General features: G+C 46.0%; 1 protein-coding gene across 4 annotated transcripts in view; it reads left to right on the top strand.

Annotated features, from left to right (window-relative positions):
• Positions 1-17,105, top strand: part of LOC125519801 — a 30,285-nt gene extending 13,180 nt beyond the window's left edge. For 2 of the 4 annotated variants that reach the window (XR_007288326.1, XR_007288325.1), the window contains exons 6-8: positions 15,557-15,735; positions 16,093-16,180; positions 16,770-17,105. Coding sequence is in view for 2 of the 4 variants with exons in the window: in XM_048684579.1 (XP_048540536.1) it covers positions 15,557-15,641 (85 nt within the window). In the remaining 2 variants the exon portion in view is untranslated. Of the gene's footprint in view, positions 1-15,556; positions 15,753-16,092; positions 16,415-16,769 lie in introns of those variants that run through there. The other 2 variants (XM_048684579.1, XM_048684572.1) reach the window with 2 other exon arrangements.
• The last annotated feature ends 2,026 nt before the right edge of the window (positions 17,106-19,131 follow it).

Genomic DNA, 19,131 nt, shown 5'->3' with positions numbered 1-19,131 from the left:
CCCCAACAGTGGCATCCGAGCCTAGGTTTTATGGTTTGATGTTATATGCACGAGTAGAACACAAGTGAGTTGTGGGCGATATAAGTCATACTGCCTACCAGCATGTCATACTTTGGTTCGGCGGTATTGTTGGATGAAGCGGCCCGGACCGACATTACGCGTACGCTTACGCGAGACCGGTTCTCCCGACGTGCTTTGCACATAGGTGGCTTGCAGGTGACTGTTTCTCCAACTTTAGTTGAACCGAGTGTGGCTACGCCCGGTCCTTGCGAAGGTTAAAACAACATCAACTTGACAAACTATCGTTGTGGTTTTGATGCGTAGGTAAGATTGGTTCTTGCTTAAGCCCGTAGCAGCCACGTAAAACTTGCAACAAACAAAGTAGAGGACGTCTAACTTGTTTTTGCAGGGCATGTTGTGATGTGATATGGTCAAGACATGATGCTAAATTTTATTGTATGAGATGATCATGTTTTGTAACCGAGTTATCGGCAACTGGCAGGAGCCATATGGTTGTCGCTTTATTGTATGCAATGCAATCGTGCTGTAATGCTTTACTTTATCACTAAGCGGTAGCGATAGTCGTGGAAGCATAAAATTGGCGAGACGACAACGATGCTATGATGGAGATGAAGGTGTCGCGCCGGTGACGATGGTGATCATAACGGTGCTTCGGAGATGGAGATCACAGGCACAAGATGATGATGGCCATATCATATCACTTATATTGATTGCATGTGATGTTTATCTTTTATGCATCTTATCTTGCTTTGATTGACGGTAGCATTATAAGATGATCTCTCACTAAAATTATCAAGAAGTGTTCTCCCTGAGTATGCACCATTGCGAAAGTTCTTCATGCTGAGACACCACGTGATGATCGGGTGTGATAGGCTCTACGTTCAAATACAACGGGTGCAAAACAGTTGCACACGCGGAATACTCAGGTTATACTTGACGAGCCAAGCATATGCAGATATGGCCTCGGAACACGGAGACCGAAAGGTCGAGCGTGAATCATATAGTAGATATGATCAACATAGCGATGTTCACCAACGAAACTACTCCATCTCACGTGATGATCGGACATGGTTTAGTTGATTTGGATCACGTGATCACTTAGAGGATTAAAGGGACGTCTATCTAAGTGGGAGTTCTTTAAGTAATTTGATTAATTGAACTTAAATTTATCATGAACTTAGTACCTGATAGTATCTTGCTTATGTATTTTTGGTTGTAGATAGATGGCCCGTGCTGTTGTTCCGTTGAATTTTAATGCGTTCCTTGAGAAAGGAAAGTTGAAAGATGATGGTAGCAATTACACGGACTGGGTCCGTAACTTGAGGATTATCCTCATTGCTGCACAAAAGAATTACGTCCTGGAAGCACCACTGGGTGCCAGGCCTGCTGCTGGAGCAACACCAGATGTTATGAACGTCTGGCAGAGCAAAGCTGATGACTACTCGATAGTTCAGTGTGCCATGCTTTACGGCTTAGAATCGGGACTTCAACGACATTTTGAACGTCATGGAGCATATGAGATGTTCCAGGAGTTGAATTTAATATTTCAAGCTAATGCCCGGATTGAGAGATATGAAGTCTCCAATAAGTTCTATAGCTGCAAGATGGAGGAGAACAGTTCTGTCAGTGAGCATATACTCAAAATGTCTGGGTATAATAATCACTTGATTCAGATGGGAGTTAATCTTCCAGATGATTGCGTCATTGACAGAATTCTCCAATCACTGCCACCAAGCTACAAGAGCTTCGTGATGAACTATAATATGCAAGGGATGAATAAGACTATTCCCGAGCTCTTCGCAATGCTGAAAGCTGCGGAGGTAGAAATCAAAAAGGAGCATCAAGTGTTGATGGTCAACAAGACCACTAGTTTCAAGAAAAAGGGCAAAGGGAAGAAGAAGGGGAACTTCAAGAAGAACGGCAAGCAAATTGCTGCTCAAGAGAAGAAACCTAAGTCTGGACCTAAGCCTGAAACTGAGTGCTTCTACTGCAAGCAGACTGGTCACTGGAAACGGAACTGCCCCAAGTATTTGGCGGATAAGAAGGATGGCAAGATGAACAAAGGTATATGTGATATACATGTTATTGATGTGTACCTTACTAATGCTCGCAGTAGCACCTGGGTATTTGATACTAGTTCTGTTGCTAATATATGCAACTCGAAATAGGGACTACGGATTAAGCAAAGATTGGCTGAGGGCGAGATGACGATGCGCGTGGGAAACGGTTCCAAACTCGATGTGATCGCAGTCGGCACGCTACCTCTACATCTACCTTCGGGATTAGTATTAGACCTAAATAATTGTTATTTGGTGCCAGCGTTGAGCATGAACATTATATCTGGATCTTGTTTAATGCGAGACGGTTATTCATTTAAATCAGAGAATAATGGTTGTTCTATTTATATGAGTAATATCTTTTATGGTCATGCACCCTTGAAGAGTGGTCTATTCTTATTGAATCTCGATAGTAGTGATACACATATTCATAATGTTGAAGCCAAAATATGCAGAGTTGATAATGATGGTGCAACTTATTTGTGGCACTGCCGTTTAGGTCATATCAGTGTAAAGCGCATGAAGAAACTCCATACTGATGGACTTTTGGAACCACTTGATTATGAATCACTTGGTACTTGCGAACCGTGCCTCATGGGCAAGATGACTAAAACACCGTTCTCCGGTACTATGGAGAGAGCAACAGATTTGTTGGAAATCATACATACAGATGTATGTGTTGGGGAACGTAGTAACTTCAAAAAAATTCCTACGCACACGCAAGATCATGGTGATGCATAGCAACGAGAGGGGAGAGTGTGATCTACGTACCCTTGTAGATCGACAACGGAAGCGTTTGGTTGATGTAGTCGTACATCTCCACGGCCCGACCGATCAAGCACCGAAACTACGGCACCTCCGAGTTTTAGCACACGTTCAGCTCGATGACGATCCCCGGACTCCGATCCAGCAAAGTGTCGGGGAAGAGTTCCGTCAGCACAACGGCGTGGTGACGATCTTGATGTACTACTGTCGCAGGGCTTCGCCTAAGCACCGCTACAATATTATCAAGGACTATGGTGGCAGGGGGCGCCGCACACGGCTAAGAATATGATAACGTGGATCAACTTGTGTATCTCTGGGGTGCCCCTGCCTCCGTATATAAAGGTTCAAGAGAGGAGGAGGCCGGCCGGCCCCTATGGCGCGCCAAGGAGGAGTCCACCTCCTAGTAGGAGTAGGACTCCTACTAGGAGGGAGAAAGAAGTGGGGAAGGAGAAGGAAAGGGGGGCGCCGCCCCCCCCCCCTCTCATAGTCCAATTCGGACCAGGGGGGAAGAGGCGCGCGGCCCACCTTTGGGTGCCCCTCTCTCTCTCCGCTAAGGCTCGTATGGCCCATTACTTCTCCCGGTGGGGTTCCGGTTGAAGGAAATATGCCCTAGAGGCAATAATAAAGTTATTATTTATTTCCTTATAATCATGATAAATGTTTATTATTCATGCTAGAATTGTATTAACCGGAAACATAATACATGTGTGAATACATAGACAAACAAAGTGTCACTAGTATGCCCCTACTTGACTAGCTCGTTAATCAAAGATGGTTATGTTTCCTAACCATGAACAATGAGTTGTTATTTGATTAACGAGGTCATATCATTAGTTGAATGATCTGATTGACATGACCCATTCCATTAGCTTAGCACCCGATCGTTTAGTATGTTGCTATTGCTTTCTTCATGACTTATACATGTTCCTATGACTATGAGATTATGGCAACTCCCGTTTGCCGGAGGAACACTTTGGGTGCTACCAAACGTCACAACGTAACTGGGTGATTATAAAGGAGCATTACAGGTGTCTCCAAAGGTAGATGTTGGGTTGGCGTATTTCGAGATTAGGATTTGTCACTCCGATTGTCGGAGAGGTATCTCTGGGCCCTCTCGGTAACACATCACATAAGCCTGGCAAGCATTACAACTAAGATGTTAGTGTGAGATGATGTATTACGGAACGAGTAAAGAGACTTGCCGGTAACGAGATTGAACTAGGTATTGGATACCGACGATCGAATCTCGGGCAAGTAACATACCGATGACAAAGGGAACAACGTATGTTGTTATGCGGTCTGACCGATAAAGATCTTCGTAGAATATGTAGGAGCCAATATGGGCATCCAGGTTCCCGCTATTGGTTATTGACCGGAGACGTGTCTCGGTCATGTCTACATTGTTCTCGAACCCGTAGGTCCGCACGCTTAAGGTTACGATGACAGTTATATTATGAGTTTATGCATTTTGATGTACCGAAGGTTGTTCGGAGTCCCGGATGTGATCACGGACATGCCGAGGAGTCTCGAAATGGTCGACGTAAAGATTGATATATTGGAAGCCTATGTTTGGATATCGGAAGTGTTCCGGGTGAAATCGGGATTTTACCGGAGTACCGGGAGGTTACCGGAACCCCCCGGGAGCCATATGGGCCTTATGGGCTTATGGAAAGGAGAAAGGGGCAGCCCAAGGTGGCTGCGCCTTCCCCCTCCCCTAGTCCTATTAGGACTAGGAGAAGGTGGCCGGCCCCCCTCTCTCTCTTTCCCCTTGGGAATCCTAGTTGGAATAGGATTGGGGGGGAGTCCTACTCCCGGAAGGAGTAGGACTCCTCCTGCGCCCTCCTCCCTGGCCGGCGCCCCCCTCCCCCTTGGCTCCTTTATATACTGAGGCAGAGGCACCCAGAAACACACAAGTTGATCCACGTGATCTATTCCTTAGCCGTGTGCGGTGCCCCCTGCCACCATATCCTCGATAATACTGTAGCGGAGTTTAGGCGAAGCCCTGCTGCTGAAGTACATCAAGATCGTCACCACGCCGTCGTGCTGACGGAACTCTTCCCCGACACTTTGCTGGATCGGAGTCCGGGGATCGTCATCGAGCTGAACGTGTGCTAACTCGGAGGTGCCGTAGTTTCGGTGCTTGATCGGTTGGATCGTGAAGACGTACGACTACTTCCTCTACGTTGTGCGTCACGCTTCCGCAGTCGGTCTGCGTTGGGTACGTAGACAACACTCTCCCCTCTCGTTGCTATGCATCACATGATCTTGCGTGTGCGTAGGAAAATTTTTGAAATTACTACGAAACCCAACAGTGGCATCCGAGCCTAGGTTATTTATGTTGATGTTATATGCACGAGTAGAACACAAGTGAGTTGTGCGATACAAGTCATACTGCCTACCAGCATGTCATACTTTGGTTCGGCGGTATTGTTGGATGAAGACGGCCACACCCAACATTACGCGTACGCTACGCGAAGCACCGGGTTTCCCGCCGTGACATAGTCTTCAATGTGAGCACAGAGATGGCGCGGCGACACTGTCTCCAACTTTAACGAGTTAGGAACCTAAGTTAAGGACCTACTCGGGTCTTGCGCAAGAAGCTAAAAAATCTCGGGAGGAGTATCCTAATGTCGACAACCGACCTAATAGCCTATGCTTCGTGTTGTCAATAGTACTGCGATGAGGAGTATGCACGAGTGTGCTCTCGTAGCTTATGCGAGCAGCCACGAGACAACAATTGGCAACAGCAAGTAGATGCGACGGTCTAGTCGACTGTTTTCGCATCGGCGAGTCGTCTGACTGATGCGAAATGGACGAAGGCCATGCAGGAACCAAACTGATGTAATTGTAAAGACGAATGATCATGTTGAACCGAGTTATCGGCAGACTGACGGCAGGAGCCATATTGGTTGTCAGTTATCGATTCGATATGCAAATGCAAACATCGCGATGTAATGCTCTTAGCTTGTTTATCTATAACGGTACGTGATCAATGCGTGGATAGCATAAGATTGGCCGAGACGACAACGAGCTACGATGGAGATCACATGGATGTACGCGCCGTGACGATGGCTGAGATCATGACCGGTGCTGTCAGAGATGGAGGGTCACAAGCACAAGATGATGATGGCCAGTATTCATATCACTGTAATATGTGGAATTGTCATTGACAAAAAGTATTGTTCTCTAACGTCTGACCCCCCATTTATACGGAGTCAGAGATTGACTTGATGATTGCAGGTAGGCAAATTAACACATGAAGTCCATGTATTCAGAGAGGATCTCTCACAAATTATCCAAGAGAAAGTGTTGCTCACCGCAAGATCATGTGAGTGCATACGGAAACGTTGACAAGAGTTGTGTCGTTACAGCAGGTACCACGCAGGGGCTATGAGCCGAGCGGTAGTCGGCATACTAGACACTCGTCCGATCTACAGAACGACGCGTGCGAAGCACGTTTGCGCAACCGAGTCACAGCAGAAGATCCAGAGAGGTTAAAACGTAGATCGACCCCGACTCGATCAGTGCCATGCCATATATCGCCGTATACTCGGAAAAAAGTACCCACGGACGACGACGAACTAAGGAACGGTATCCGAGCGCCGAAGTTCAAAATCAGCCACAACTGATCAGTAGACTTATCAGAATACACAAAGAGATGTTCACCACTGAAAACTACTCCATCTCCACGTGATGATCGTGGGACTTCCATGGTTTAGTGGATTCGACTAAGCATGTACGATCCAAGCAAATAAGAGGAGTAGTACGGGGAAGGTAGAGTCTAAGTGGGTCAGTTATCTTCACACGATAAGTATACGATAAAGCCTGGTAGACTGTAATGACGATTCTAGACATGGAACTCTAGGCACATGGTCAGACTAGTAGGCTTCCTGTCTTAAGATGACTTATCCCTACACGCTATGCTAAAGTAGAGAGGAATGAGTGGTGCCGCGGCTGATCCCGTGCAGCGATCGGTGTTCGTTCTGTGGGTTTCAAGTTCTTAATGCTTTTCGTTATCCTCGGTGGATATGACTATACAGTTTGAACAGATTGATTGGTACGGACAGGGTTACGACGCTGCATACCCGGGAGTCTCAGTGAAAGGCGTGAGGATTCCCTGGCCCAAAATTGGGCGGTAGAGGGGCGCGGTCCAGTGGGAGGGAGGGCGCAGGAGGAGAGAAGTCTAATTCATTCGCTCCGTGGAGAGCTACCAGGACTGCGCGCTCGCCCCCTGCCACACCTGCATTCCATAGGATTCCCCAAGGGGAAAGATGGGAGATGTGGGGCACGGCCACCTTATCCTAGTCCGATAGGACTAGCGAAGGAAGGGCGGAAGTGATGCGGGACCACACTTGATGGCTGGCCCCTTAATCTACGCTTTTTCATGGCACTGAAAGGCGAACAGCATGAGGCCTATATGCTCCATCGGAGGGTTAGTGGCGCGCAGTAGACTCCTCCGGTATACCTCGGCCTAGAATCGGGACTTAGACGACGGTTTTATGAACTCATAGAGCTAGCAGATGTTCTTCCAGGACTCTGCGCCGAGTAATCATTTCACCTGTGCAACCATGGCCAGTATCCTGAAGAAGCATATGAAGTATCGGCTCAATAGAGTCTACAATAGCTGCAAGTATGGCAGAAGGAAAGTTATACAGTTGCTGTCATCTAGACATACTATCTAAAGATCTGAGCTATAAATACAACTTGATCTTCAATGTGGAGATGTCACGATCATGTCGACCGGGATGAATTCGCGTGCGATCTGCACCGAGAGACAAACTTCTTCGCGGTAACAATCACTAAGTCGCACCACAACATCGACTTAATAATGTCACAGGCCGCTTCTGAGTGCAGATCGATTAAGCTGTGATACTGATGCACCCTGAGTGCATTGAACAAGACGTTACGATGCCCACAAGTAGAAGCCATTCATCCGAGACGCAATGGCTGAAGTGCGGAGGTAGAATGATACACAGACCAGGATGGAGTCATCACATGTATGTATGCATCCAATGTACTGGAGAACCTGAGACCGCCACTAATGTGTTCCATACATATTCTGAACAAAATGGATGCGTATATCGGGAGTCAGACAGCATCAACGAAAGTGGAACGTAATTAGTAGCGGATCACTTCATGAGTCAATCGGATTTAGTCGGCTACTTGCCCGAGAGTTACAGCTCAGTTTCGTCGTATCTCATATCGCAGTTCAATCTCGTTACCAAGCAAAGATACTCTCTACTCACAGTCCTATCCGTAATACATCATGATCTCACATATAACTGCATTTATAGGTTGTTAAGAGAACTTGAGCATAGGTTTCTAGATCGATGTGCTATTAATGCCAGACGTCAGCATGGATGAGCGCGAGAGCTGATCCACCCTAGTCCTCTTGCGCGAGACTCAGACAGGAAGTGACAAGGAACAAAGGTATGATGATGCCATAATCTATAGCAGCTTAATTAGATCGCGTGAGACACCTCGCAACCATCTACTCTCACTAGATCTCGCAGAGAGGCAGCCACCTGTGGTATTGATCTCCTTACTAGTGAATCCTCTCAGTCTAGTGCTGTAGACTTTATTTGGCGAACTCGATAGGACAGCAAGGGACTCAAAGTGTTTCCGTCTGGCAAATCGGGATTCACGAAATAATGCGGAAAAGCACTGGCCAAGTGCAGGAGAGGTGACGACATGTACAGCTGCGTTGGAGAACAGGTCACTACAAGTCGAAAAATGTGATTACGAGCAAGGTGTAGCGACAAACTACACCAAATTACCGATTCTGGGTGACATTACAGGTACCCTTCGGGATATAATTTAGAAGGAATCCGTAGGAATCATAGTTCTGTAAATCATGTATGGGTGCACTTCAACGCAACGTATGATGGATATGACTCATGCATCACTTGATAGATCTACGGAATCAAATTGTATCATAAACTCTCTGAGAGACTGGTCATTCACGTTTGAATCATCGAGAAGACACATAATACCATGGTCTGTTCGTATTTTATCATGAGTAATGATCTATGTTTCATATGGTGAGAGTGGCACCCTATACACGAGATCTAGGTCCGATTCTAGTGAACTCTCTGATAGTTAGTAACCTAGCTATGCTCATATCATAATCTTAGAAGCACTAAAATATAGATGTCTCACGGAGTGATTGAATGAAACAGTAGCCATACGCTATATGTAATGAGTAGTACAGCATCATTATCATCATTATGTACGGTAGGATATATTAGGAAAGAATATCATTTATACTGAGTTGAGCCTTACTAGGCATATTCTCCTTACAACCGAACCCAGGAGAAGTAAATGGGGGCCATACGGCCCTTAGCGAGAGAGAAAGAGGGCGCTATTTTTTCTTTGACAGACTAACTCAATAGCTGATGGGGAACCGCGTTTCGGCAGACCTCACTTGACTCCTTATGGATACCGATCCAATCTTCTGGTACTAATGGAACGAACCAGACTTGAGAGCGGGGCCCGTCATGGGGCAAGATGACGGCTACAAACACCGGTCCCGGTACTTATGAGAGAGCATACCCACCGATGCTGCTGCCTCTGAAAAATCGCATACATGACCGTATGTATCTGGTGGTCCTGATGACATATTGAGCCGGGGCAACTCGGTTGGCGCGGCCATTATCCTGCATCCATTAAGGTCTGCAACTGTGTCACGAGAGACTTTACTAACTAGGGGCAGCACTAAGGAGGGGTGGACTTGACCTACCTATTATCGGCTTTGAACAGTGAACCACAGATACGAAAGCACTTCTGAAAAGCTTCAAAGAATTTCAGAGTGAAGTGAAAATCAGTCGAACAAGAAAGACCTAAAGTTGCTCTACTCGATTCTGATCTGTAACCTTTAGTAGTGTACAGATGAGTTGCAAGTGTACGTCAGGTTGTGGTCGTACATTTCGAAAGAACTGTGGAATAGTTCCAAGACTCGACTCCGCAAAGAAATTCACTCGGCAACACGCATTACTCATTCGAATGTGTTGTGGCCGAATAAGTGCCCTCGTAATTGTCGTGGCGCACCCTTTCACAAAGAGTAATGGTCGTACTAGTATCAATATTGATGTCTCTACGCTAGCGTGCATTTATGGCCGCGATATCGGCCTGCTGGCGAGCGATGTATGATCACGTTCCAAGATACGATGCAACGGCTCAAAACAGCGGGTTGTAAGATACGGAGCGGAACATCTTCCACAACAGATCCGATCTGAGACATAGCTGCACTTCTAAAGCTGACTGGTCCCCTGGGGCATAGAACAAAAGGTCGTCAAATCTTCCAGAGAAGGCTTTGGAGAGACGTCTGGCGAGCTTGATGGTGAAAGCAACTGCTCGGCAAGCCGTGCATAGAGCCGCCTTGTAGAGCGCAAATTGAGAAATGGTCGTCTTCCGGATAGGAATACCCAAAGGAACTTGTTGGTACTCCTTCTATACAGATCCGAAGGCGACATTCGTGTGCCACAAAGAAGGATTCCTGTGCTAGAGAAGCAAATTTTGCGCGTCGAAAGAAGTGAGTGGGAGCGCCCATTCAGAACTTGATCGAGTGAAGAAGTGAGTCCTCGAAGCTCCCATTAAAAAATCCACTAGTGAACGCTTCAGTTCATCAGAGGAATAATGCTACTTTTCAGTGACACCTACCAGAAATCTAATGAGGGGCAGCTGTAAGAGACCTATGATAATGATGCATCACACCTTCCAGTCAGCTTCGCCATACAGAATCAAATAGAACAATTGCGTGAAGCATAGCGTACAGGAAAATAACTTTCTTCTGTAAAAGATGACAATCATCGAGAGTGAATGATCCGCCCAGAGTGTAATCTGGTAAGTCCCTGCTTTCTGGAAGTCATGCACTTAGACCATATGATGAGACGCTACGAACTTTATTGGACCACATACATGCGATAGTGAGTCCAATCAAACTGGCCTGTGACGCTCTCTCCATAGTACCGGAGAATGGTGTTTTAGTCATCTTGCCCATGAGGCACGGTTCGCAAGTACCAAGTGATTCATAATCAAGTGGTTCCAAAAGTCCATCAGTATGGAGTTTCTTCATGCGCTTTACACCGATATGACCTAAACGACAGTGCCACAAATAAGTTGCACTTTCATTATCAACTCTGCATCTTTTGGCTTCAACATTATGAATATGTGTATTACTACTATCGAGATTCAATAAGAATAGACCACTCTTCAAGGGTGCATGACCATAAAAGATATTACTCATATAAATAGAACAACCATTATTCTCTGATTTAAATGAATAACCGTCTCGCATTAAACAAGATCCAGATATAATGTTCATGCTCAACGCTGGCACCAAATAACAATTATTTAGGTCTAATATTAATCCCGAAGGTAGATGTAGAGGTAGCGTGCCGACCGCGATCACATCGACTTTGGAACCGTTTCCCACGCGCATCGTCACCTCGTCCTTTGCCAGTGCCCGTTTATTCCGTAGTCCCTGTTTCGAGTTGCAAATATTAGCAACAGAACCAGTATCAAATACCCAGGTGCTACTGCGAGCTCTAGTAAGGTACACATCAATAACATGTATATCACATATACCTTTGCTCACCTTGCCATCCTTCTTATCCGCCAAATACTTGGGGCAGTTCCTCTTCCAGTGACCAGTCTGCTTGCAGTAGAAGCACTCAGTTTCAGGCTTAGGTCCAAACTTGGGTTTCTTCTCCTGAGCAGCAACTTGCTTGCTGTTCTTCTTGAAGTTCCCCTTCTTCTTCCCTTTGCTCTTTTTCTTGAAACTAGTGGTCTTGTTAACCATCAACACTTGATGCTCCTTCTTGATTTCTACCTCCGCAGCTTTCAGCATTGCGAAGAGCTCGGGAATAGTCTTGTTCATCCCTTGCATATTATAGTTCATCATGAAGCTCTTGTAGCTTGGTGGCAGTGATTGGAGAATTCTGTCAATGACGCAATCATCCGGAAGATTAACTCCCAATTGAATCAAGTGATTATTATACCCAGACATTTTGAGTATATGCTCACTGACAGAACTGTTCTCCTCCATCTTGCAGCTATAGAACTTATTGGAGACTTCATATCTCTCAATCCGGGCATTTGCTTGAAATATTAACTTCAACTCCTGGAACATCTCATATGCTCCATGACGTTCAAAACGTCGTTGAAGTCCCGATTCTAAGCCATAAAGCATGGCACACTGAACTATCGAGTAGTCATCAGCTTTGCTCTGCCAGACGTTCATAACATCTGGTGTTGCTCCAGCAGTAGGTCTGGCACCCAGCGGTGCTTCCAGGACGTAATTCTTCTATGCAGCAATGAGGATAATCCTCAAGTTACGGACCCAGTCCGTGTAATTGCTACCATCATCTTTCAACTTTGCTTTCTCAAGGAACGCATTAAAATTCAACGGAACAACAGCACGAGCCATCTATCTACAATCAACATAAACAAGCAAGATACTATCAGGTACTAAGTTCATGATAAGTTTAAGTTCAATTAATCAAGTTACTTAAGAACTCCCACTTAGATAGACATCCCTCTAATCTTCTAAGTGATTACGTGATCCAAATCAACTAAACCATAACCGATCATCACGTGAGATGGAGTAGTTTTCAATGGTGAACATTGTTATGTTGATCATATCTATTATATGATTCATGCTCGACCTTTCGGTCTCCGTGTTCCGAGGCCATATCTGCATATGCTAGGCTCGTCAAGTTTAACCTGAGTATTCTGCGTGTGCAAAACTGGCTTGCACCCGTTGTAGATGGACGTAGAGCTTATCACACCCGATCATCACGTGGTGTCTGGGCACGACGAACTTTGGCAACGGTGCATACTCAGGGAGAACACTTCTTGATAATTTAGTGAGAGATCATCTTATAATGCTACCGTCAATCAAAGCAAGATAAGATGCATAAAAAGACAAACATCACATGCAATCAATATAAGTGATATGATATGGCCATCATCATCTTGTGCTTGTGATCTCCATCTCCGAAGCACCGTTATGATCACCATCGTCACCGGCGCGACACCTTGATCTCCATCGTAGCATCGTTGTCGTCTCGCCAATCTTATGCTTCCACGACTATCACTACCGCTTAGTAATAAAGTAAAGCATTACATCGCGATTTCATTGCATACAATAAAGCGACAACCATATGGCTCCTGCCAGTTGCCGATAACTCGGTTACAAAACATGATCATATCATACAATAAAATTCAGCATCATGCCTTGACCATATCACATCACAACATGCCCTGCAAAAACAAGTTAGACGTCCTCTACTTTGTTGTTGCAAGTTTTACGTGGCTGCTACGGGCTTAAGTAAGAACCAATCTCACCTACGCATCAAAACCACAACGATAGTTTGTCAAATAGACTTCGTTTTAACCTTCGCAAGGACCAGGCGTAGCCATACTTGGTTCAACTAAAGTTGGAGAGACAGTCGCCCGCAAGCCACCTGTGTGCAAAGCACGTCGGGGGAATCGGTCTCGCGTAAGCATACGCGTAAGGTTGGTCCGGGTCGTCTCGTCCAACAATACCGCCGAACCAAAGTATGACATGCTGGTAGGCAGTATGACTTATATCGCCCACAACTCACTTGTGTTCTACTCGTGCATATAACATCAACATAAATAACCTAAGCTCGGATGCCAATGTTGGGTTTCGTAGTAATTTCAAAAAATTTCCTACGCACACGCAAGATCATGTGATGCATAGCAACGAGAGGGGAGAGTGTTGTCTACGTACCCAACGCAGACCAACTGCGGAAGCGCTGACACGACGTAGAGGAAGTAGTCGTACGTCTTCACGATCCAACCGATCAAGCACCGAAACTACGGCACCTCCGAGTTCGAGCACACGTTCAACTCGATGACGATCCCCGGACTCCGATCCAGCAAAGTGTCGGGGAAGAGTTCCGTCAGCACGACGGCGTGGTGACGATCTTGATGAACTACAGCAGCAGGGCTTCGCCTAAACTCCGCTACAGTATTATCGAGGAATATGGTGGCAGGGGGCACCGCACACGGCTAAGGAATAGATCACGTGGATCAACTTGTGTGTTTCTGGGGTGCCTCTGCCTCAGTATATAAAGGAGCCAAGGGGGAGGGGGGCGCCGGCCAAGAGGAGGGCGCAGGAGGAGTCCTACTCCTTCCGGGAGTAGGACTCCCCCCCCCAATCCTAGTTGGACTAGGATTCCCCGAGGGGGAAAGAGGGAGAGGGGGGCCGGCCACCTTCTCCTAGTCCTAATAGGACTAGGGGAGGGGGGAGGTGCGCAGCCACCTTGGGCTGCCCCTTTCTCCTTTCCACTAAAGCCCATTAAGCCCCATATGGCTCCCGGGGGGTTCCGGTAACCTCCCGGTACTCTGGTAAAATCCCGATTTCACCCGGAACACTTCCGATATCCAAACATAGGCTTCCAATATATCAATCTCTACGTCTCGACCATTTCGAGACTCCTCGTCATGTCCGTGATCACATCCGGGACTCCGAACAACCTTCGGTACATCAAAATGCATAAACTCATAATATAACTGTCATCGTAACCTTAAGCGTGCGGACCCTACGGGTTCGAGAACAATGTAGACATGACCGATACACGTCTCCGGTCAATAACCAATAGCGGGACCTGGATGCCCATATTGGCTCCTACATATTCTACGAAGATCTTTATCGGTCAGACCGCATAACAATATATGTTGTTCCCTTTGTCATCGGTATGTTACTTGCCCGAGATTCGATCGTCGGTATCCAATACCTAGTTCAATCTCGTTACCGTCAAGTCTCTTTTCTCGTTCCGTAATACATCATCTCACAACTAACATATTAGTTGTAATGCTTGCAAGGCTTATGTGATGTGTATTTCCGAGAGGGCCCAGATATACCTCTCCGACAATCGGAGTGACAAATCCTAATCTCGAAATACGCCAACCCAACATCTACCTTTGGAGACACCTGTAATGCTCCTTTATAATCACTCAGTTACGTTGTGACGTTTGGTAGCACCCAAAGTGTTCCTCCGGCAAACGGGAGTTGCATAATCTCATAGTCATAGGAACATGTATAAGTCATGAAGAAAGCAATAGCAACACACTAAACGATCGGGTGCTAAGCTAATGGAATGGGTCATGTCAATCAGATCATTCAACTACTGATGTGACCTCGTTAATCAAATAACAACTCATTGTTCATGGTCAGGAAACATAACCATATTTGATTAACGAGCTAGTCAAGTAGAGGCATACTAGTGACACTTTGTTTGTCTATGTATTCACACATGTATTATGTTTCCGGTTAATACAATTTTAGCATGAATAATAAACATTTATCATGATTATAAGGAAATAAATAATAACTTTATTATTGCCTCTAGGGCATATTTCCTTAAGTTCTTGTAAGATACTTTCATCTATTCTCTAATTTACTTGCAGTATGAATTTTTCACCACATTGGCTTTTGGAGAAAATGCTTGCTTGAGAATTTAAGAGTTGAATGCTCGAATGACAGATTATGAGATACTGAGAAAGGAAATATTGCCTTTAGTGTGTTCATTTAATGAAGTGATTGGCCTCATTCGCAAATAATAAATAAAAATGAAGTTATTGGCCTCTTTTCTATTTGTTGCCCCATTTTTATATTGACATTGGGCATTTAGATACAACTAAAGGTGTTTTTGTTTTTTAAGATTTGTATTGTTCTTATGCAGAAATCAGTCGACGCCATTGCCCAGGTCATGCTCCCAGCCTGCACCAAAAATTCATCCGCCGACGAGTGGGATTGATATGCAGTAGGATGTCCATCTCAAGCATTCTCGGGATAAATAGCCTATGAAGTCAAGACCCTAGATATGGCCAAACTTCTCTCCAGGCCGCATGGTGGAGAGAGGTAGAGCTATGAAGAAGGTTTTGTGATTTATTTTTTGTTCTTTTTGTGGATTTGGGTGTGCTTGTAGTGGTGTAATCAAAATTAAAGAAGGTCCACTTTGTGTGCATGATGTGAACATACAAGGTGAACTCACGACTACTAAACATAATATCTGGCAAGAAATGCAATTTACTCTTTAGATTGAAAGATGATTTGCTTATATCGCATCTTGTCTTTCCTTTGCCACTCCTTGGGTTTGATATGGATCCAATAAACCATGCACAGTTCTCTAATCATACATTTATATAATTGGGCTGTTTGATACAATGTGCAATATGTGTGGCATGGCTAAATATTTCCCACTATGCTTTATCTCAGGATACTCAACTTTGGAGGACAGTGTCTCAATGGCGATCAACTGCGGATTCTTATTGAAGGACTGGCGACCATACAAATTTGTTAACAAGTGAATGACCATTACGACTTATTCCCATCCTTCATGTTAAAGAAAAAGAATACAAGTTGATTGGTCTTCACTCATACTTCATTGTGATTGCAAATAGTTAGCATCATCTCCTTTTAATGACAGTGAAATTCTTTATACCAAATAAGCATGATATTTATTTATTTTCTCAATAGTTTTTTATGTACCATGCTATTTATGCTATTCAGACTACGTTGGCTCTGTTTCCATTCATAACCTTTTCTCACCTTCCATTATCCCTATGGTTATTCTTTTGTACAAAATCTTATTGTGTCTTCATAGATGAATTCTTAATAGAATTTGCTAATATATGTTCAAACTATCTGCGGTTTGTGACCCGGTTTTAAGAAATGAAGGCAAAATGTATGTTCCTCACGATTTACTGCATGTTTCAAAAGAAAAGGTGATTTAGACCTTTTCAACTTGCTAAGTTTATCTTTTTGTGATATCAAATGTTGGGAATGGCTTATTCTATGGTTTTTAGCATGTTTATAGAAAAACACAAATTTTTACTAGACTTCAGCATTCATTATTGACGACTTCTACAAGTCATGCATTTTATTGGTATTAGTTTTCAGGGAATATGGTACCGCATGATGGAGGATGGTAGAAAATCAGATCTAAGTTTGCACCAAATGTGACTTTGCCTTTGTCATATGGAAATGTCTCACGCCGACGCTATATCTAACACTAACATTCGGCGACGTTTCGCGCCGTCACCCTCTTGGGAGCGTTGTCATTGAGCTCGGGGGTCGTTGTTCGTGCCTCGGCGAGGTGTTAGGCTTGTTCTAGGCTCATGTTGTATCTTTTGATCTACTTTGTAAGGGGACCTCTCCACTATATTGTATCGTTCGCCCGTGTACTTTGTTTCGTTGCTTAAAGCAGGGCGAAAGCCTGTTCCGAGAGAGGGATAAGTGCCAATCGGCCAGGTTTCTGATCCTGGCACATGTGCTAAGTACCGAGTGTTGGTGCTTCCCTAAGGGGACGATCAAGGAGCATAACAAAGATGTAGTGACAAAAATATAGCGGCATAGTTTATTAGATCCGATGGTCTGATGGAGAAGGATGAATAGAGGAGAAAAAACCACATGTATATTAGCGAGGTGAGTGTAGAAAGAAACGTCTTGAAAATAGGAAATGAGGAAGGCAAAAGTTCCCTCTAGATAGAAAAAGAAGACTAATATTGGGGTTCTCTATATAACAGTAGTAAAACAATGTGTGGTTACATAATATTTATATTATCCAGTGGCAACATATGTACATTTAATTGCTTTGGTAAGGAGGGTATGCACACCTTTTCCTAAATATTAGTATATTTGTTTATCCGTATTATTGCCCGTAGCAACGCACAGGCATTTTGCTAGCTTTCCTAAATTTTTACCTTTTCTTGATAACAACCAATATTTCCTATGTTTTCCACCTATTGAAGAAAATCACCCCTCCATCGATATTAGCATTTTTTTGAACTGAGATCTCCGGGTTATGATTTTTTTGTGATTCTTTCCAATTGTGACATCTCCTTCCACTCCGGCTCCTTCTCGCATAAACATCTCCACCACAGCCAGGTGACACCGCCCCAGGCCTCCTGCCTCTCCACACCTTCTCCGCCACCTCTTTCTCGTACTCCATTAACAATCCCTCCGCCACATTTGTCCACGGCGGTGTCGAGGGCATGGCGCAGCAGCGTACCAGCGGTAGAGCAGCGTATAGCAGTAGGAAGCAACACGCAGCAGGCGAGGCGAGCGGCCGACGGTGGAGGGCAGAGATGCGGCCGGCGTGGCTAAGGGGGCGACCGGCAGAAGATGGCCACGACTGGAGGCGGCGCGAGGCAGGGGCGCGACAGCGGGGCGAGCGAAGGGATAAGCGGCAGCAGACGGGGCGAGCGCAGCCAGCGAGAGTGTGGCGCGCGGCCAGGGTGTGTGTCGCGCGGGGCACAATGGTGCGGTGGCTGCGGCAAGCGCAACGGCAGCGGCGGGCGCGACCGACGCGGTGTAGCACGGGCGTGGGCATGGAGAGGGAGTGGCCCCGCGGGTGCGGAAGAAGAGCGACAGGCTCGGGCATGGGCGTGCATAGGAGCGGGCATGTGCTACGGGGTCAATCCGAGGAGCTCGGTGGCTACCCCTGCAATGGCCATGGCGGATGGCGATTCTCGGCCACGGAGAAATACCTAACAAGAGCAAACGAGAGGGGAAACATGGGAAAGGCAAGAGGAGATCATGGCGGTGTCAATGGCGCCCTAGGGGAAGACATGGGAGCTCGGGGCGGCGCGGATCGGATGGCAATGTCGCGGTGGCCCAAGGTTGAGGAAGGCGGCAGCGACGTCGATGCGGGGGTGTTGGACTTGATCTCGTTGGCGCAGATGAAATAGCGAAAGGCGTTTGGAGCTCCTCGACAAGCTCCTAGCCCGCAGGGAGGGCAGTGGCCATGTGGACGGGGTCGGTCATGGTGGCCGTGGCGTCTGACTTCGTTCAGATCGACGAGATCGAGCGAGCGAAGAGGAGAAGTGGATTTGGAAGGGGCGTCGAGGAGGAGTGAGGCCATGGGGGCAGGGAAGGAAGGGTGTCACCCTTATCCATTCCCCTTCGATGCCAGCGAGGTGGTCGGGCGGGAGCCCGGCACTATAGCGACGTGGCTAGGGGAACAGGAGAAGACGGCCGCGCGGGGACTGGACCACCGAGCCGGTTCGGTGGCAAGGCCCGGGGGACAGGGCGAATCCCCTTTTACATCGTCCTTTTGGTTTTTCAATGTATTCTAATCTGTTTCTCCTTTTTAACACCGTTTTCTATTTATTCTTATCAACTAAATGATCTCTACTCCTAATGTCTCAGTTGGTAGTCTCCGTTCCGGGTTTATTTTCGTCCCACCTTCCGAGTGAGGGAGAGGGGGAGAGAGTGAGGAAGAGGGAGGGAAAAAGTGTGTGTGTGAGAATTTGA

The sequence above is a fragment of the Triticum urartu genome, chromosome 1, assembly GCF_003073215.2.
Source record: "Triticum urartu cultivar G1812 chromosome 1, Tu2.1, whole genome shotgun sequence".
Classification (NCBI taxonomy): Eukaryota; Viridiplantae; Streptophyta; class Magnoliopsida; order Poales; family Poaceae; genus Triticum; species Triticum urartu.
This window is presented reverse-complemented; position numbering and strand designations above follow the sequence as displayed.